The sequence below is a fragment of the Pelobates fuscus genome, chromosome 2, assembly GCF_036172605.1.
Source record: "Pelobates fuscus isolate aPelFus1 chromosome 2, aPelFus1.pri, whole genome shotgun sequence".
In the NCBI taxonomy this organism is placed as follows: Eukaryota; Metazoa; Chordata; class Amphibia; order Anura; family Pelobatidae; genus Pelobates; species Pelobates fuscus.
The window spans coordinates 321,643,475-321,665,651 of NC_086318.1; the positions used below are offsets into that span (position 1 = coordinate 321,643,475).

At 38.8% G+C, this 22,177-nt stretch overlaps 1 protein-coding gene across 1 annotated transcript in view; it reads left to right on the forward strand.

Moving 5' to 3' along the window:
• PREP (prolyl endopeptidase) overlaps positions 1–21,030 on the forward strand; it is a 136,910-nt gene extending 115,880 nt beyond the window's left edge. Inside the window, exons 11-15 of the mRNA XM_063443545.1 lie at positions 515–651; positions 6,974–7,068; positions 12,632–12,763; positions 15,472–15,628; positions 20,260–21,030. Of these exons, the coding sequence (XP_063299615.1) occupies positions 515–651; positions 6,974–7,068; positions 12,632–12,763; positions 15,472–15,628; positions 20,260–20,554 (816 nt within the window). The 3' untranslated portion in view covers positions 20,555–21,030. The remainder of the gene's footprint in view (positions 1–514; positions 652–6,973; positions 7,069–12,631; positions 12,764–15,471; positions 15,629–20,259) is intronic.
• Positions 21,031–22,177: the final 1,147 nt, after the last annotated feature.

Genomic DNA, 22,177 nt, shown 5'->3' on the forward strand with positions numbered 1-22,177 from the left:
GTCATCACTATAAATGTAATTGGGAACCACTGCCTCTGGTATTATTGATACGCTCCAATTGCATTGCAGATTAGCACATCTGTGCACGTGTGATAGGAAGGTCTATTGTACTGATTGTTTGACCATCTTCGATTGGTATTCCAGTAAGCAGAGCCCAGATTTCTCTTTTAATTAAATAACTTGCATAACTTGCCCAGGCTTTGCAATCAAAGCAAATACATTTGGAAAAAGTTATTTTGCTGTGCTTTCATCTGCCACCTACCCAAGATCAGAGCCAGCCATGTAATTTGTATAATCACTTTTACTTTACAATATTCAAGCCATGTGTAATGTTTATTTTGACCTAATTGTCTTGTAGGTTGGAAGCAAATAATTTTTCTTACAAATGTAAGAGTAGTAAAACATAAAAGGGATCATTTAAGTCATTTTAATGTTTTTTTTTTTTTTTAGACTTTTAAGTAACCTTTTTTTTTTCTTCTTCATGAAATAACATTAAAACCTTTCTCGTTCTCAGGTTTTTTACCCCAGCAAAGATGGAACCCAAGTACCAATGTTTATTGTTCACAAAGCAGGCATACACCTGGATGGTTCTCACCCTGCCTTTCTATACGGCTATGGTGGATTCAACATATCCATCACACCAAGTTACGAGTAAGATATGCTACATTGCCTGGTCCTGCTTCACATGTGTAGCCATAAACAGTGTATCCTCCAGCTTTTTAATATTTAATGGATGGCTAGGGAAAAATAGTTTAGATACGAGATGCTCTCCTAGTGAATCAGGTCTGTGAAAGGGGGGATTTTCTCAATGATTGGGTATTGTGGGTGCCTCATAATAGTATTTGGCCTCATTAATATGCTGTAATTTTTGCATATTAAAATCTTAATAGTCTTTGCGCAAAAAAATAAGTTTTTCAAAAAGCTGCTTTAAAGGCCTTCCTCCTTAGACATGCCCCCTCACACAAGAAAAATGTTTCCTTATCAAATGTATGTACACAGCCCAGCCGCTGACCTGATCTGAACTATAAAGCAATCTACCTTAGAAGGCGACGACATAAAATAAGGTTATCACTACAGGTTTACATTTTTTTTCTGACTGTCTGTAGCCGGGTTGTGAATTAAAAGCAGCTCTCTTAGTGCTGTCAGTGGCTGTGTGTATACCTTTGGTAAGGAAGTATTTCTTGTATGAAGGAGCATCACTAAGCAGGCATGGCTAAACATTAAAAAAAAATTGTGCAAAAACGATAAAGATTTGAACGTGCAGTATTAATTAGTTCAAAAGCTATAAAATACATTTAAGTAGTATTGATGCATAGACTGTCCCTTTTAGGGTTATTATAATTAGAAATATTATAATTTGACATTAAACTGCTCAGCAACATAGTTTATCACTTTATGTATGTATGGATGTGTAACGGACCGTTTTGCACACAAGAGGTTAAAAAACGTTTAGGCGGTATTCCCCTTTCCAGATGCACCGGCAGCTACTGTAAGCACCAATCTCCCGAACTGCAAACTACACGAATCCTCCAACTCCCGAACAGGAAACACACAAACCCGGGAAACAGCCGAACAGGAAAAGCATACAATCAGCTTACACTCCTGGCAATCGGCATACAATCCAAATCCCCCAATAACGAGACGACACTTCGGTTTGAGGGTTAAGCAGAATCTGATTTACTGGGGCTAACTGCCTGGCTTTTATGCAAGTCTCCCACCTGGTGGACACTCCCCTAGGGGACCAGATGGGAAACTGGGAAACATATTGGACATTGACCAATCACAGACATACACCTTTAAACACTCCCACAATGCATCACAATCCCTCCCTTCTGCCCTGGAGATAATTGGGAAGCAATCCAATTACCTCCAAGGACAGAGGCAAAACTCCATTAACCACAATTACATACGGTTACATTTAACACATAAAACATACACATCCTACATATCCCCAGATAGCTTAGATTTGAGCGCACATTCCTACCGAATGGTGCTCAGATCACATACATACAGTTCAATCGCCATGGAGCCAAAGTCTTTCCCCTAGTCTTTCGTTACACGAATAGGCTCCATGGCATGGCTATCTGGGGTGATGCTGTTCATACGGTTAAACTACTGAATGCAGAGGTAAGGAGGCTGGCGGCTCAGCGGTGTTCGCGCAAATAAGTGTCCGTTTTCAGTTTCATAGTTTTGGCGCTGAACATTCTGGCCGGGAGGTAAAATGGCCGCTGCCACGTGTTCGGCAAACGAACCAAGGCCACCTAGCATTCCTCAATTAAGCTATGGTTAACCGCAGCTTCTGGGCGGTCAATTGACGGCACACTCCAGTTCTCAGGTGGTCCATCGATCGGTAGTTTGTTCAGTAGATTGAATCTACCGAATGCCCCGGCAGAAGGCCCGAATAAGCCTTTCAGCAGGGAAAATAAAAGGTTTTAACTGCCGGGCCATAGTCTAAAGGGAGCAGGCGAGCAACCAGGCTTCTCCAGTGCACAGTGGCGAGGTTGGTTCCGCCACAGGATCTATTTTATTCTACGTTCAGCTAACATAGCAATTCTATCAATAATGAAAGTGATAAATGTGCTTCTTTGGAGCGGGGGAGGGGTAAGTAATGTAATGTTCAGAAGATGTGGCTGATCAGTGAGAAAGGTCTTTTGCGTGTACACATACCTTTGATCTGCAGTGTGTGGATTGTGAGACAGGCTATTGGAAAACAAGCAAGAGCAACCTTGTCCGTGGCTTCTCCTTGTCAGTGTGATGAGCATGTAAAGAAGCATACAGCTATATTTAGCCTTAGACACCTAATTAACACACTGTAACCCCCAAAACAATGTTGACCCTATAAGTACCAAGACTTTTTTTGAGTTGCGATTCATTTGTGACCAAGGCCTTTTTGGCATGCGCTCATTCTACCACAATTTCCCCCTTTCTGTATAAGTGCACGCATATTGTATATCATTTTTAAAAGGACAAATATGGCATGTATACATGTGTACATAAGACAATATTACATTTAAAAGGGAAACAACACTTTTTTTCAGTTTTACATTTAATAATTTTTACACACCAAGTGCAACTTAAGAAAACTAACTCAACATTTATTCTTTGCAGGGGGGACTGTGCCAGCCTGGAGGGGACGACACTAAATATTTATTCCCAAAATTATTTAAATTCATTTATAGTGGTATTTTCTCAGTTTGAGCGCTGAACATTGCTCTTTTGTCAGTCTGGGGCCACTAATTGTGCCCATGTGTCCGATATCTGGGCGTCCAAAATCACTCAGCCCCGGTATTTAAAAGGCTATCTGCAGCGCTCAATTCATCTGTCAGTCTGGTGCCACTAACTGTGACCCCAGCTGACAGAGGGAACCCTCCGGTATCGAATGGAACATGGTGTTCCTTGGAACCAGCAGCGATTTTGCCCCAGCTGGTACTTTTACTGCATGACGGCCTATGCCATCAGTGGGCTTCAAAACACTGCACTGCATGATGGCATAGACTGTCAATATTCCTTGACTGACACTGCCAGAGGTGAAGTTCCAAGTATATGTGCAGAGTTTCACAGTGAAACGCTGTACATATCGACTTCAGTCAAGATGACCGCTCAAATCACTGAAGTGGTTATGGCGCTTGGAGTACCCTTTAATATTTACATACTCCTTAATACATTTGTTTTAAATGTACAGCATTGCATTCTAAAGGTTTTCTTGGAAATCTCATTGTATTATTCCTGTTTACATTTTTTGTAGACATATTGGAATATTATGATTGCACAAGTTAATGCCTGCGATAAGTATTGGTCCAGAAAGGTTGTGTAGCTGTAAAGTTTTAAGAATGGGCTATGCATAAGGAAACATGGTACCTGTAGGTCAAGAGCTTCATTGGCTGCTGCTAAGTTACACTTTCTTAGCCTTGACATGCATTTAAAAAAGAGTGTCTGTATGGTCATTGTGTGTGTCTGTATGGTCATTGTGTGTGTCTGTATGGGTCAGTGTGTGTGTCTGTATGGGTCAGTGTGTGTGTCTGTATGGGTCAGTGTGTGTGTCTGTATGGGTCAGTGTGTGTGTCTGTATGGGTCAGTGTGTGTGTCTGTATGGGTCAGTGTGTGTGTCAGTTTGGATGGTCAGTGTGTGTCTACTTGAGTCAGCGTGTGTTAGTCTGCATGATTGGGTGAAGAAAATGGGGCAGCAAATATGTTTTCACCTAGGGCGCCAAAAATGCTTGCACCGGCCCGGATTAGAAGTGTTGAACTGAGCCAACTACAATGCTTTCTTATGAGTACATTTCAGTGTCTCCATGTAGAGGGTGGAAGCACTGAATGGCAATGCTGCACACTGTGCAGCACTGCCCCAGGAAGCACCTCCAGTAGCCATCTGAGGAGTGGCCAGTGGAGGTATTCCTAGGCTTTAATGTAAACACTGCCTTTTCTCTACTGCAACAATCCTGACGAGAATGATTATACACACCAGAACAAATACAATAAGCTGTAGTTGTTCTGATGACTATAGCGTCCATTTAAATCAACAGAACAGGAGATAAAACCATCTAAACTTGATACACGGTGCTATCAGATTTGATTGAAAATGAAACAAATGTTTCATCTTATCTGTTTGAGTAACAGTCAGGGGAGTTGTGGCTAGGGCACCATAAGCAGACACAAGTGATATAAAGGAATACTATAGGGTCAGGACAACAAACATGTATTCCTGACTCTTGCGAAAACCGCCATTTAGGTGGCTTACCCCTCCTTAACCCCCTTAAAAGGTAATAAAACTTATCTGGGCACTGTGCGGCCCCTGATTCACCTTCTTGCTGACATCATCAGAATATGATTTTTAGCCAATCCAATGCTTTCCCTAGGGGAAAGCATTGGATTGGCTGAAACCTGCAAGGAGGAGGGATTGGGGCGGGGCCAAATGCCAACTTGGCCAATCAGTACCTCCTCATATAGATGCATTAAATCAATGCATTTCTATGTGTAAAATTCTGCTTCTCCATTCACACTGTACAACACTGCCCCAGGAAGCACCTCCAGTGGCCATCTGAGGAGTGACCACTGGTGGTGTCCATAGGGGACAATGTAAACTGTAGTTGATTATAATGATTATACTCACCAGAACTACATTAAACTGTAGTTGTTCTGGTGACTATAGTGTCCCTTTATTTCCTAAATGGCAGAGTATAGAGCAGTGAGGGTACAGGGACATGATTTGCACTAAAACTGCTTCATTACGCTAGTTGTTAGACTATCCCTTTAAGATAGTTTTTTTTGGGGGGAGGGGGGGGGCGGTTTAGTGTTTGTTATGGATGAAAATGTTTTTTTTTTTGTTTTGTTTTTTAATCTTTGCTGAAAAGTACAGTCGCATAGTTCACTGTCAATGTGAGTTTTTTTTATCCTTTGTTTAGCATATGTCAAGTGGTTATTAATGTTAGGAGATGAGTGTTTGCCTTTAGGCGTATTGCATTTAATTGACTGTGCTTTCAAAAATCAATGAACCTATTTTAGCCTAACTCTTAGCTACCTTTTATGATATGATTTATTTTCCAAAGAGGTGATATGCAAGTGAAATTCTCTCAAGGAAAAGTTTCACAGAACCTATCAAATGATGCAAATATTCATGAGTTGAGTTATTTTAAAGAGACAAACTCATTACATCCTATTAAAACATATATATATTTTTTTTTATTTTAAAACATTACAATGTACATTTTCAATGTATATTTTCAAAATCCTACTTTTTCTTAGTGGCAGAACTTGCTTGGGAAGCTATGCTGATCTGCCCACTTGTTGCTCAATACCTGCTTTTTGGACACAAGGAACTTAAAATAATATGTATATGAACCCATTTAAAAAAAAAATATTTTAATATATTAAATATAAATTAGTTTAAAAAGTATTACTATAAAATATGACATAATGCTTGTTTTTGTTTTTGGAGGCTTGAGCTTGTTCTCATCTATGCTATTAGGGTATAGTTCAGTTCATCACAGTTTATTGGACACATCCCTATTGCAACTCCTATACAGGGAATAAAAGTTTATCCTCTAGACCAGTGCTCCTCAACCCTCTCTTCAAGGCACACCTAACCGTCCTGGATTTCGGGATTACCCGGGTGTGTCCGTGTTTTTTGTTTGTTTTTAAACAAACAAAAAACACGAACACACCCGGGTTTTTAAACACCCAGGGTTTAGTGGTTACCCACACACTTGGGTAACCACTAAACCCTGGACTGGTAGGTGTGCCTTGAGGAGAGTGTTGAGGAGCTCTGCTCTATACTGTAATCTTGTTTAAATATGGTCCTCATCGACCGATTGTTCCTGTAACATTTTGTAATGGTCTCATTTATTATTAAATTACCCCTCCTCTAATATTCTAAAGAGCTGCGGAATAAGATGGCACTATATAAATACTACAAGTAATAATAACGCTGCATTCAACACAGCAGTAAAAGACTATGCATGTGGCTTATCTGCGGATCTCCAAAAGACATGGCAGGCATCTCTCCCAATGTCTTCTGTGCAGTCATTGTAGGACGTTGCTATTGTCCTTTAGGGACAGACTGCTTCAAGCATAGAGGTTTGCATCTATTGTGGCTATCTTAGAAATGGGGTACAACTCTACGGTTTATAGTATCCATCAAAATGTATACATTAATTATATATCTCCCCTAAGGTGACCCTGCCGTGTACATATTCTTTAGATGACGTGTCCACTTTATACCAGCATCTATTATGTGCATACCCATTCTAAAAATACTTCCAGCAGGGGCAGGTTGACAGAAAATCAAAGCTGGTCTCCTGGAATATAAAATCTACAAACTGATAGAAATAGTACATTTGTCAGAGAAATTTAGAAAGCATGCTGGTGTTTTTTTTTTTGTTTTTTTTTTTCTCCTCTTTTCTGAGAAGCCTACAAAAAGCACTATTCATAATTTTACATATAAATGCAATAATTCAAAGTTGTTTTTAATTTTCAGTGTGTCCAGGCTTATCTTTGTGAGGCATCTTGGTGGAATTCTCGCTGTTGCCAATATCAGAGGTGGTGGTGAATATGGTGAAACCTGGCATAAAGGTAAGCCATGATTTTTCTCAAAAAGGTCTAGAGATATAATACCCATGTTATAGAACAGGGGTAAGCAAAGTTTGGCACTCCAGAGGTTGTGGACTACATCCCCCATAATGCTCTTACACCCATAATGCTGGCAAAGCATCATAGGGGGTGTAATCCAAAACATCTGGAGTGCCAAAGGTTGCCTATGCCTGTTTTAGAACATACATATGAAATTTATATTTAAATCGACTCTATAAATAGCATAACTCTAACTCCTGCAGCACAATGTAATGTTGATGGTGCCTAGAGTGTGTGGGTGAGATCCTCCAGTTTTATGTCAAACTGTTTATATGGCAGAAGTTTTAATACTTCATAATTAATGCAATGATCAATGTGGCTGAGTAGAAGGGTCGTTCTCCAGGTGCCATGGAGAGGTCCACAGTTTGACAGAAAACCACGTCACAGCACCAAAAGACTATATGCAACAGCGTAACCTTCACACTAATCTGGAATGTTTTGGTTTTTTTTTTGTGTGTGCTTAAAGCGCCCCTTTAACCCCTTAAGGACCAAACTTCTGGAATAAAAGGGAATCAGGACATGTCACACATGTCATGTGTCCTTAAGGGGTTAAAGGGATTCTTTAAGCACCAAAACAACTTGTTGCTAATTTTGGTGTATAGGTCATGCCCTTTCCTTCTTACTGTTCAATTCTCAGCCATTCATGAGTTAAGCTATTGTTTATGCAGCCCTAGCCACACCTTCCCTGGGCACGGCACACACTGCCTTAAGGACAGTGAGTTCTTATCTGTTGGCTGTTACCAGCTGTTGTAGACTCCAGTTTGACGGTGGGGATGGTGTTCTTGGGGTCATAGGCAGCATTCCTCCTCCTCCAAACACTGCTAATTAAGTTGATGCCAAAGAGCTTGATTTTGGTCTCATCTGACCCTTTCACAATACTTTCACCCAGTTCTCCTCTGAATCATTCAGATGTTCCTTGGCAAATTTCAGATGGGCCTGTATATGTGCTTTCTTAAGCAGGGGGACCTTGCGGGCGCTGCAGGATTTCAGTCCTTCACGGTGTAGTGTATTACCAATTGTTTTCTTGGTGACTATGGTCCCAGCTGCCTTGAGATCAATAACAAGACCCTCCCGTGTAGTTCTGGGCTGATTCCTTACCATTCTCATGATCATTGAAGCTCCACGAGGTGAGATCTTGCATGGAGCACCAGACCGAGGGAGACTGACAGTTATTTTGTGTTTCTTCCATTTGCGAATAATCGCACTAACTGTTGTCACCTTCTCACTAAGCTGGTTGACGATGGTCTTTTAGCCCATTCCAGCCTTGTGTAAGTCTACAATCTTGTCCCTGACATCCTTGGACATCTCTTTGATCTTTGCCATTGTGGAGAGTTTGTAATCTGATTGATTGCTTCTGTGGACATGTGTTTTTTATACAGGTAATGAGCTGAGATTAGGAGCACTCCCTTATAAAAGACACCTGGGAGCCAGAAATATTGCTGATTGATAAGGGATCAAATACATATTTCACTCATTGACATGCAAATCAATGTACAACTTTTTTTACATGTGTTTTTCTGGATTTTATTTGTTGTTATTCTGTCTCTCACTGTTAAATACACCTACCATTAAACTTATAGACTGATCATTTCTTTGTCAGTGGATAAACGTTAAAAATCAGCAGGGGATCAAATACTTCCCCCCCCCCCCCCCCCCCCCCTCAATGTAGATACAAAAGTGATTTAACTATTAAATGGCAAAGAATTGAGCTATAGAGACTCAGTGGTACACAGGGACTACCAATTTGGTCTCTAAAAGATAGTCTCTACATTATGCTTGAGGCATACCTATCAATAAGATTAGATTGATCTAATTAGTACTTGACGGCTGGATCAATTTGGGTATTTAATGAATAAGGCAAAGTGAGAAACAGTGGTTGCCACGTCTTGAAGAAACATCACCAGTTTCTCTATCTTTCATGGCTATTGTCAATTCTAAATGCATAAAATGTACAAATTGTCCTTTTACAGAGTAACCGTAAAATTGGATTAGGTTCTAACCAATGATGCAATATTGATTTTAAAGCAGCTATAACTAAACAATCTGTCAACTTCACTACTGACATTAAAGATAAATCCTGTAGCAAAAATGAAACTTTATTTTTATAAAGTGGAAAAGCTTTCTACCAAAATGCATAGAAAACATGCAGTTTCAGAGGTAATATATTAGGTTGGAGTCTGTAGGTTGCCAATCTTGGCATAAGAATCAGCGGTGAAAGATAAGAATGTTTAGCTACGATTGGCAGGATATAGCAAGGGATATATCCTTTGGGGATTTGGCAATATCTCGATAAATCATGATGAACCAGACATGTAATCAGTCATGGAAGTTTTAAAGCGGCACTGTCATGGCCACATCCGCTTTTTTTTGTTTTGTTTTTTTAACCGACTGCAATACATATTATTGTGCCCCTAGGCCCCCATTTTACCTTTTTTAATAACTGTAATTAATGTCCAGTCCTAGGTCCGGAGAGCTGCCATCTTTGTGTGGGCAGATGAAGGTCCTGTGGGACACGTCATCTGCCCACACTAGATAGCACTATGAAATTCCTGCGCATGCCCAGTTAAACACTTGGGCATTCGGACGGGAATTTAGACAATTCATTTATTCGTCAGAAATACGAATGAATGAAAAGAAATTCCAAATGAATGAACGAAGAACTCTTTGTTCGTTCGTTTACTTTATTACAAGGAGGGAGCTATCAGCTCGCGGCTCCCTCCTTGCAATATGTGAAATTAGAAGCAGCAGGGAGCAGTGCTACTCGTTATGCCAGCCTACTCGTTATGCCTACTAAACAGCGAACAGCCTGTGGCTGCTCACTGTTCTAAAAAAAGGCCCCCCACCCCCTGAATCAATTAAAGGGGGACCTAATGCAGGTTGTGGGGCATCTAGAAAAATATTTAACAGGGGCGGACATAGTATCCTCCCCTAGCCCCCAACCGTGCCCCATGAGTGGGGGCTATTCAATGGAACAGGAGACCTAGGGTAAATAAGAAAGGGGGGGCATACTGCCGGACCCCACCCATAAGCATCGGGTAGGTCCCAAAATAACAAAAGAGGAGGGGGTGGCATACTGCCTCCCCCAGCCGACACTCATGAGCGGTGGGTGGGGGCCAAAAGTAACAAAGGGTAGGGGACCTATTGTAACCTTTACTTATTATTGGTAAATTTAACTGAAAGCCCAATTTTGGTCTTTCAGCCGTTTGGTATTTGGGGAATTAGGGAGCTATTTACTAAGTGGCTGCAAGATGCAGCCCCGGCACGAAAAGGATTGGCATTTCATTCATCCAATGACATTCCGATCTGAATAGAAAGTACGGAAGGTTGTCCTAACACGAATGAACAAACTGTTCTCATTCTGTTAGGATGAAATTCGGTAGTTTTGTCAGTGTCCTTTCTATATGACAGGACATTCGGGAATACTGAAATTAGGAATTGAGAGATAATGGAGGAAAGGGTGAGTACTGTGGGAACATTTCTTTGACCCTCCAGGAAGTGGGTCAAAGCTGGTCAAGCGTAGGAAAAATACATAAATCCCTTTGTCTTACGTTTTAAAGAAAACTAGATAAGTTAGAAAGAAATGAATAACTGATCCTGAGAGATGGAGAGAAGAGGAAGCGATTGGGGAAAGGTAAGTTTATGAAGTATTTCTGGTACTCCCGATTGACATAGTCAGAATTAAAGTTGATATACATACAGACATTGCAAAAGAAAAATGCAGGGGAATTTTTAGTATTTCTTTCTAAAAATCATGTAAATTTGTCTTCCAATTACCTTGTCAGAAATCCCCTGACAAGTTTTAAATCTTCATTTTCATTTACGTGGTTTGTTAAAATAATTTGGCTGCTGTACAAATTTAGTAACTTTTTTATTTTTATTTTTTTAACTCATGATCTGAAAATATCTTAATTTCCATTCAGGTGGTTACACAAAATAATTGTCTGCATTTAGAAATGCAGTTTCGATATCTCCAATGTCTGTTTTTAATGTCTTGATTGCACATCTGTGGAGCTGATTTTCTTATCAATTAACTATTTCATGGGCCGATGTTTTTTGTCTGGCGGTATTTAAGATAATAGATAGTTTCCCTGTTGGCTAACAGTGGACATTTTATAACTGATCAGTTTTTTTTAACTTATCCTACAGTAATAATGAAGACCATGATATGCATTAAATGATTAAATGTGTCCTTCATGCAGGTTGACAGATGTTACAAGCATAAGTTATTTTAGGAAAACAATTAGAGCCAGTGTTCAATTTGCCCTTTGAATGTTTTTTTTTTTGTTTGTTTTTTTTTTGGGGAGGGGAGGGGAGTTTGTGTCTTTTTGGTTTTTAGTTTAACTAAATATATTTCAAAAAGAATATGGAAAAAATTATTTTAGATTACAGTAACCAGCATTAAGACGTTACATAAGGTCGAAGTCATAAATATAAAAGTTGTATTGCTATATTACACAGGAAGACACCATTTATAGGATCTGAAACTCAGAATGCCTCTTGGATCAGTGAAGCAAGTCACAATTTGGTTTACCGACCATGGATTTTTAGTTCAGAGCATGGATTCACATTGCATCTCTTTTGCTCCCCTCTGCCACTCATCAGACATAACCAGCTCATTGAACAAAAAATTTATTGGAGGTGCAAGAGTGAATATGCACCTCTAAGCACATGTTGACCGCATTCTTTGCATCAGTGCCTAGTTTTTGACCCCGTCTGGGTGATCTCTTTCGGAAAACACAGAAGCTTATGCTTCTTTAAGCTTGCCATAGCCTAATTTCTACATGGAATGGTTTCGAAGTCATAATGTAAATCAAGCATATAGGAAAAAAACAATATTGGCTGCTCCTAAAGCAATACTTCAGGCACCCTTAGAGGCAAGGTGCAATGTGTAGGTTAAGTTTTTAAAAAATTAGTATTAATAATCTAATTCAGTATATAAAGAAATAAACATTAACATAATATTAAGTTGGTTTACTCCAAAAGCCAAATTTTTCCCTACACTCCTTTATCTTGTAGTAAATATGTCATCAGACTTTTCAAAAGAGGTTTCTGAGTTATACTTCAGTGGTAAAACTCCTCAAACGTATCTGGTATGCACATAAAGCACTACTGTTCCGGGATGTACGGGGTAATCTTAACACTGCCATAGAATTTGCACTTGAATTGTGGAAGCCAAATGAATGCTTTATTATATCAGCTAAGGGGCCAGGGTATAGGTGCAGATTTTTTATTCAACTTTAGCTACACTTTGCAGATAACTGCCATTTGGACATCACCAATCTATATAACATGTTCAAATAAAGCAAGGATAGGTCAGCTCCAGTGTGATAATTGGCAGTGCTAACTGTATTTAAAGTAAATGGAAGAATAAGCACACTGGTTGAAAAGTGCAATTTCTGTAGAGCATTCAAATATGGATGTCTATCCCATTGGTAATTACAGTAAGCAAAAAGTAGTGAAGCTGCCTAATGTATTTGCCTTTTAATTTTGTTTTTTGTTTTTAAAGGTGCAATCCTTGGTAACAAGCAGAACTGTTTTGACGACTTCCAATGTGCTGCTGAGTACCTGATCAAGGAAAAATACTCCTCTCCGCAAAAGATAACAATCAACGGGGGCTCGAATGGAGGCCTGTTAGTGGGTACGTTTCAAGATTTGTAAACTCCCTACAATTATTGTCTCACCTAGTGAAAATAATTACAGTGCGGATATCTGTAGAAAAAAAAAAGAGAAACATGTTCTGGTATCTGTTATACTTGTCTTTTACCTTCATAAAAATGCTAGGATCGTTCGTTGCCGCTAGACTTCGTCCTTTGGGAGCTAGACCTACATTTTCATGTACGATACCATCACTTGCTACCTCAGCTGCTGACCTGTACGCATTTTCTAATTTGACATTCATCATACAATCCCTCATTATTAGGAAAGATGAGGCAGCAGAAGGTGTCTTGTATTCCCCATAGATTTAATTTTCATTGTTAGATTTTTTTTTTTTTCTCTTTGTATTACCCAATAGAATATAGTTACTTTTGATTTCCTTTCTGCCTTTTTTTTTTTTTTTAAATATATTATTAGAAACTAGTTCCTCTAAAAGCAATGATTTACTTTCAAATTCTACTCCCTTAGAGTCCCAGTAATGCAATGGGGTACATTTAGAAAAACTTACATGATACGGGAAACAAAAAATAGATTTATTAGTAGATTTTCAGAATGCTTCCCAACTGTGAAAGAAACAATGTGTTCAAATAAACACTATTGTATTTTATTATTCGTGTCATTCAGTTTTCAGTGCATTAAAGGGACACTATAGTCACCAAAACAACTTTAGCTTAATGAAGCAGTTATAGTGTATCGATCATGCAACTGCAGTATCACTGGTCAATTCTCTGCCATTTAGGAGTTAAATCACTTCTGGTTCTGTTTATGCAGTCCTAGCCACACCTCCCCTCGCTGTGACTCACACAGCCTGCGTGGAAACAGAATGTTTTTTATCTCCTGCTCTGTAATTTGAACTTTAATTACTTTCAATAGGCCCCTGCAGGGTAAAGCAAGCTATTAACAGAGCAGAAGATAAGAAATTCTAAATGAAACAGAATTTACAATAAATAAAGTATAACCATTAGATGACTCTTTACAGGAAGTGTTTAGGAAGGCTGTGCAAGTCACATGCATGGAGGTGTACCTAGGGCTGCATAAACAAAGGAATTTACCTCCGAAATGGCAGTGAATTGAGAAGTGAAACTGGAAGGGGATGATCTATTCACCAAAACTACTTAATTAAGCTTAAGTTGTTTAGGTGCCTATAGTGTAACTTTAAGTACGTTTGGCAACCTAATTAGCCTTAACTGATCAAATCCACTCTACGTAGATGTAGTAACCAGTTTCTATTAGTTTCACAAATTGGCTTGCTTGTTTGTATTATGCGGTGCCTTCTCTTTAGCTGTTTATTATGGGCTGGTTAGAGTGGTAGTAACGTCAGTGTCTTAGAACTGGAAAGCTCAAGTTTGAGTCCTCGTTAGACCATCTAGTGGTAAGTGTCCTTGGGCAAGAAATGAATGATATAGTCCCATAGCTTGTAATCTGGTTTAAGAAGAGCCTTCTTCACCCCTTTCCTCTATTGTAAAACACTGCAGTATATGTGAGCACTATATAAATATTAATAATAATTAATGAGCTCACAAAATAAAAGCTTGCTTTAAATGACCACTTAAGTTACCTGCAGGATTAATGGACAGACTCCGGAGTAGGGCATGTGTCCTCTTTTATATAGTGCGAGGCAGAGAAGTAAACAGCGCCAAGGGAACTTCAGCGCTGAAAAAAGGTGACTATAGGATGATTTTTTAGTTTGATAGGGACAGGGACACTAAAGTGTAAGGAATACATCATTTTATTCCTAACACTTTAGTGTTCCTTTAATTCCCTAAATGAGAAATATATAGAAGTTTTGTGATGGAATGGGCCTAGCAAAAATCTGCAATATCAGTCCGCAGCTGCAAAATGTAATCAGATATTATCCTGCATAAACGGTTTCCTTGCTTGCACTGCTCAATTACCTCCTCACCCATCCATGTGTAAATTGTATTAATCGAGCACAGTCACAACGTGTTTCCACTCACCTCTAATAACTAACCACCTGTCACCAACTGCTAATCGGTCAAAAAGCAAAATATAAAAATTAAGAGAACACCTCCATACGGGGATCTAATAATGCTTTCCTTTAAAATTATAGGTAACATTAAGGTATATACATCAGACATGAAAAACATATAATAGACCCAGACAGTGAAGAATCTATAAAGATTATTACCTATAAAATTACATGTTACCTCTGCGCAGTTATATAATAATAACCACTGTTGCACTCTCTTGGTTCACAGTAGACACACAGATGGGCAAGTGTAAAGCATTTAGGGAATGCTGTGTCCTACCTGGATTTATTGAAGGGCATAGTACACACATTTTGTATCACAGAATCTTTCTTACTGTACAAAGTGAGAAGATACCTGCTCAAGCTATCTCATAAAACCGTATATGATGATGTCACATACTGCTTACTGTAGCAATAACACTACAGGAAAGGATCAGGAAATCAGGACATTATGAAAAAATAGTTTTTTGACCTAAAATGATACACCATAAAGGTATAATTCAGTTGCCTGGAATGTCCCTTGTAATATGAATTTCAACATTTTTTGTAACTTGGCTACAAATATTGTCTTGTATTGGAGTAGAGCCCAGAACAGTAGTTACCAGAAGCCAGACTTTAAAAAGCACATAATGCATAATGTAGAACTGTATTTAAAGTTTTCATAGGCATGCAATTAACTTATACAAATTGTTGTTTTCAAGCTGCATGTTGTAATCAGCGCCCTGATCTATTTGGATGTGCAATCGCTCAGGTCGGTGTGATGGACATGTTGAAGTTCCATAAGTTCACAATTGGCCATGCATGGACCACGGACTTTGGATGCTCAGACAACAAAGAAGACTTCAAATGGTTACACAAGTATGTTGCCCCTACCCAGTGGATAAAAATGTGTCTCTTGCAATTGTAGCAAAAAATATAACCCTCGAAAAATCTGTAATTTAATTTTTTAGAGATGGCATTATCCAATGCATTTTTATGTGAATAAACAGTATATCACTTAAAATTATCAACAATACTAACTTATGTATACATTTATCATCATCTATACTCATTCAAAAGAAATTTGCTCTTCCAGTCTCCATTCCATTTCTCTGCTGTTTCTAACCCAGAAACATTGTCTCTGGGGGCAAGCTCACAGCCGCTTTTGACACCATTCCTAGTGTAGGCAGACATTGCATCTGGCAGTCAGGAGTACAATCTTGTAGCAATGTAATGGGAAACAAGAGATGGTTAGCTTATGGCCTATGTCTATGACAATCTGTGCTGACCTATTAACTTGGTCTTTGGCACAATCACAGTATGTGACAGTTATTTATCATCAAAAGCTCTATAGAGTCTTGTGAATAGTAAATGAACAGAAACACTTATGCCAGAGTACAACCAAATTGTCATTCTTTATGACAATCACATGTCCTGTACTGGTTAACATAGTATTTGGTAGTAACAGTTTGTCATAATAATCCACATTGTTTACTCCCACAACCTTCATTAAGATTGGAAATTACAAACAACAAGAAGAAAAACCCACAACAACAGCTTTATGATCACTTTCAATTAAGGCTTCTGTTGAGTAATCCTTTTATTTGGAGAATGAACATATTCCTTTAAGGGAGAATGGGATAAAATAACATATATTACACTGTATCTGTGCTGGAGTAATTCATTGGGGTAGAAAGAAGAATAGCATAGTGGTTAGGCATGAACTACCACTATTTTAAAGTAACTCACTATCAAGCACAGGTAGACTGACAAGTTGCTAGTGACTATAGTGTCCCTTTAAATACGGTAAAGCTAAAAAAAAATGATTTTATCATTAATGCATTGAAATAATAAAACCACAGTTTTGGTTTATGTTACAATTCACAGTATGATATGCTAGAGAAATTCCACACCATCTGGATTTATATCATTCCACAAGGCACAGACAAGTTGCTCATATGGGTTCAGTAATGAAATCCATCATAAGAAACTTGGAATAACATTAAACACACATGTTCCCTCCCGTAGTGTGTGTGTCTCATACATTCTTATCCTCCTTTTTTCTTCCAAGTGGATAAGCAAACCTGCTGAGAATCCAATATCCTTCAACAGTGAATTGAATCATAATGTATTTTTGAAAAACTGTATGCTAACACACGGGATTCAAATTGAGTTGAAAATGTAAAGACATGTTGCAACTTGTTTCTCTGCACTATTTGTATGCCTGCTGACAGTGCAGAGACTTACTGTGACTACACCTATTCAGGAAGCTGCTTTATGATAATCATTACTTAAAAGGACTACTAAAGGCACCCAGACCACTTTATCTCAGTAAAGTGATCTGGATGCAGTGTCCCCGCCTTTTCAACTAGAGATACTTACCCTTTGAGTACTGGGTCTGACTCCGTTCTCAGTCAGATGCTGCTCATACAGAGCATTTGATTGGCAGAGAGCGGCGATTGTAGTGCATGTGCCTGCAGCTCCTGTCAGCTCCCTCCTCCTCCGCGCCGGTCCGGTCAGCTACCCTGTTAGCTCCCATTGTAAATCTCGCGAGAGCCGTGGGGTCAGAGCGTTGCCACGGGTTATCGTGGCAACGCTCAGCGCGGCACTCGCACCGCGAGACTGACAGGGGAGCTGACCGGACCGGAGGAGAAGGGAGCTGACAGGAGCTGCAGGAATGGTAAGTTACAGCTCGATGCCAGCCCCCCTCCTACACAGCCCATCCACTGGATCACCAGGGAATGAGAGCCCCCCTCCCTGCCATGTATCAAGCAGGGAGTTGGGATGGAAAAAAAAAAAAAAAATGTAAATAATAAAATAAAATCTTAATAATAAAAAAATAATTAAAAAAATATTACTAATAAAAAAAAATATTAAAATAATAATTAAAAAATAATAATAAAAATGCCCCCCCCCCCCAAGGCTCTGCATCACACACTGCACTCATACACACACACACACTGCATTCATACACACACACACTGCATTCATACACACACACACTGCATTCATACACACACACTGCATTAATACACACACACACTGCACTCATACACACACACACACACTGCACTCATACACACACACACACTGCACTCATACACACACACACACACTGCACTCATACACACACACACACTGCACTCATACACACACACACACTGCACTCATACACACACACACACTGCACTCATACACACACACACACACTGTACTCATACACACACACACACACACTGTACTCATACACACACACACACACTGCACTCATACACACACACACACACTGCATTCATACACACACTGCACTCATACACACACTGCATTCATTATATACACACACTGTAAATACATATTCAATTAATATATATTTTTTGAGGATCTAATTTTATTTAGAAATGTACCAGTAGCTGCTGCATTTCCCACCCTAGTCTTATACTCAAGTCAATAAGTTTTCCCAGTTTTTTGGGGTAAAATTAGGGGCCTCGGCTTATATTCGGGTCGGCTTATACTCGAGTATATACGGTATATGTCCATAGTATTTGTCCTTTCATTTAAATTCCACAGCCTCACCACCTTTATAGAAATATTCATTTATCTTAAAATTCCTTGTAATCAAGCAATCAAGCACTGAGACGCACTCCTCTCTGCAAAGTGATCTGCCTGCGTTGAGATAATCAGTCTTGAACATCTCTGTCTAGTCCAGTGCAGTCAATTTCTCATATAGAAGCATTGTGGACATATCATGATCCACCAATTCAATGCTTATGTATGAAAAGCATTAGCTGCATTTGGCGGTGTTATGCTGTGCGTGACAACGCCATATGTGAAGTCCTTCAAACGATTTGAAGGAGGAAGAGGCTTTAGTGACACTAGAGACATGTTTTTGGCTGAATTGAAACATAGCCATTTGTGAGAGACAGCATTGTTTTACATTGTCCGTGGAAAGCAGAGCATCTATCCAATAAAACCACTACATTAAGATGTGTCCCTTTAAATACAACTGCATCAAAAGTCCCTGGAGGCTACATTTTTCTAAAAGTAAATAACCTATTATACTTTCCATTTAAAATCTGCAGATGTAGAAAAATGTAATCTGATACAGATGTATTTGCACAGATCTCCTTAACAGACTTATTGCAGAACACAGGGTTATTCTATTATGTGTGCTGATAAAAGCAGACGATGTTAAATCTCTTACTGTAAGCACTTACTGATTTCAGGTTTCATCAACGCGGGATAAAATATCACTAATACAGCAGAAAATAAATTCAAACTGTCAAGAAGGAAGCTGATAGTTTGTTGCAAAGTGCTAATGGTTAAACTGTCAATGCTATCTGTCTTATTAGCCTTTGCTTATTGTGACTACTCAAGTAATATGAGTAAACAAAAGGAATATTGAACTTTTAGATCTAACAATCAACAAAATATTTCCTAGAATTAAAGTTTAGCAATAAACATTTTTTTTTTACTCTGCGCTGGCTGGACCTTTTCAAATACATTGCGCAGACAGTGCATTCAGATAAAATGAATTGAGTTCAGTTATTGAGAAAGAAGACGTTTTCCACCTCTAAACTTCCCTTATCTGCTGCAAATCAGCAGCTTCTTCAAGGATCACGAAGTGGATCACTATTCACAGTAAATTCTCAGTGAAAGTTATGAACATGGACTATAAACTAATTTGAAAATACATGAATGAAGCTACTAAACTACCTTATAGAAACGTCAGTAAATGATAAGTGCAGGAACACCCTAGAGCTAATTACCAAAAAGAAGCATCATGTTTTTTGTGGGGTGTTATTTTTTATTTTATTTTTCTAAAATAAAAAATCGACATGGTAGATTGATAATGTAGTTTGGATATTGTAAATTGAAATTAGCAATTCAATATTGAGTTCTCAACAACTGACCATTCACTGAAAATCATTTATGTTGTGTTTCCTATTAATAATGTTTTGGGTTTGTTTTTTTAAAAAATTTTTATTGAAGCAGGAGTAAACATTTACACATTTGAACATATATAGTCTAAGATATAGATATTTATATATATATATATAACAGAACATGCTTTACCACTTAATGCAAAGATAGAAAACCAAATCTGTCTGTGAAACGCTAAACTCGATCACTACTATCTGAATAGGAGTATTGATTCTTCAAATATTCTTATCGTATCTACTTTATTACTGCTGAGTAAGATAGAGAAAAGGGGGGATAAGAGTGTAGGAGTGAGGGGAGATGGATGTGGAAAGGAAAAAAATGTTTTAGATGAAAGAAAACAAAAGAAGGGGAAGTAACTTCCATAGTTGGGTTGTTCACTATAAATGGGGTTGGGGAATGAGACAGAGGCTGCAATTATGTTTTGCTCGGTGACCCAAGAATGGTATTTTATGATATGGTGCTCTGTGCTTGTGCATTCTGCTTGTCCTGCTATGGAAATTCTATTTCATTGATGGTGTGTACTGTGGTTTGAAAAGTGGTAGGTTGACATATTTCTGTCTATTTTGCAGATATTCCCCGCTTCACAACATCAAGGCGTTAGAAGACAATGGAACGCAGTACCCAGCCACTCTGCTTCTCACAGCTGACCATGATGATAGAGTTGTACCTTTACATTCCCTGAAATTTATAGCTACTCTGCAACATGAAGTGGGAAAAAATAAAACCCAGACAAACCCACTCATGATTCACGTGGACACCAAGGCTGGCCATGGCGCAGGGAAACCTACTGCTAAAGTAATAGAGGAGGTGTCTGACATGTTTGCTTTTATTGCAAAATGTACAGGTCTTGACTGGGTTGAATGAGTTCAATGTATAAGGTCTGCTTATGAAAACAAGGGCTTTACAAACACAATCTAAAGATCAAATATTCATATGTAAACTTCACAGATGGAATTCATCAATCAATCATCTTTTTGCTTAATGTTATTGTTATGCCATCTTTTTAAACATATCACAGGTGGGAGGGTTGGATTGTTTATTTGAGCCGACATGTTCTGCAAGTTACACTGACTTGTCTATAAATTGTATGCATTTTACACGAATGCTATGGAAGTTGGTCATATGTACAATATATTTATGATCCATATCAAATTAATTCTTTCATTGTCTATCACATTTAATTTTATTCTTATTTGAAGGGAAAGACAGACCATCTGTGAGTTGTTTTTTTTTTAAATTCTTCACTTCGACTTTTTGTATTGTACCTTTAATGTGCTTGGGTAGTTGTTGCACAGTCCTGACATTGGCAACTAAAGTGGAATTAAAGCTGTTAAAACGTCTCCAGCATGAATGTATACAACTATTAACGTTAAGATGCAGTTGAATGACGAATTCCTTAACATGTGTATGGTTGTGACAGTGTAAGAGGAAAATCATAGTGACCATTATTATGTATATACCCAATACCATATTTTTTTTCAATATATAATTTGTATTGGTTTTCAAGACAAGGAATATAACAGTTACACAGTATGGGAATACATTATGGCTACACATCCCTGGTTAATGCACTTTTGTACAACATAGTTTAAAAATCTGTTTGCCATGCAACATCTGAAAGTCTTAGAGCCGTACATAGTATCCTATAGATTACATTGCATTAATCGTACAGATGCATATTCTGAATAGACGTAGAAGGGCACATCATCTCAAGAAAGTGTGATGAGCCTTCCCAGCTGTTGTAACCCTAAGGATCTGCATGATACCATAGTGTGATGAATTTAGGAACTTAATAAACTAAAAGGACTAAAAGAACTAGGTGTAAGGGGAGATAACATAACTCTATGTGATGTGGCAACGGAGTTCCCTTGCAATTGGATTACCGCATGGAATTACCGTACTGGAACAACTTCTACCTATCTCATGTGTGGAGTGCATCGGCTGTGTCACACCATCTATGTGAGAGGGCGAGGGCAAGGCCCCTTTATTTATGATTCATACCACCGACTTCCCTGCTATGAAATTAAATGGCTGGATGAAATTAAATGGCTGGCTGGATAGACCGGGAAAATGGCCTTGAGAGTGAAGGATACAGGGGACCAATACTCTAAGGCAGGGATAGGCAACCTTCGGCACTCCAGATGTTTTGGACTACATCTCCCATAATGCTCTTACACCCATGATGCTGGCAAAGCATCATGGGAGGTGTAGTCCAAAACATCTGGAGTGCCGAAGGTTGCCTATGCCTGCTCTAAGGTAATGCACCGGGCTATGAACCCGGCTTGCTGTTCATGCTACACATTATCACAACCGCCCCATCTACTGTCATACTACGCCAGGTTACCTTGCATGCAGTAGAAATTTTTTTCATAAAGGCTTAAGGAGTTAAGCTTTTGGGTGACCTCCCCCAGTTTCCAATGGAAGGATATACATGTTTTAGTGGAGATTCAGGAGTGCATGATCTATTTTTCTCACATTTCTTGTGGC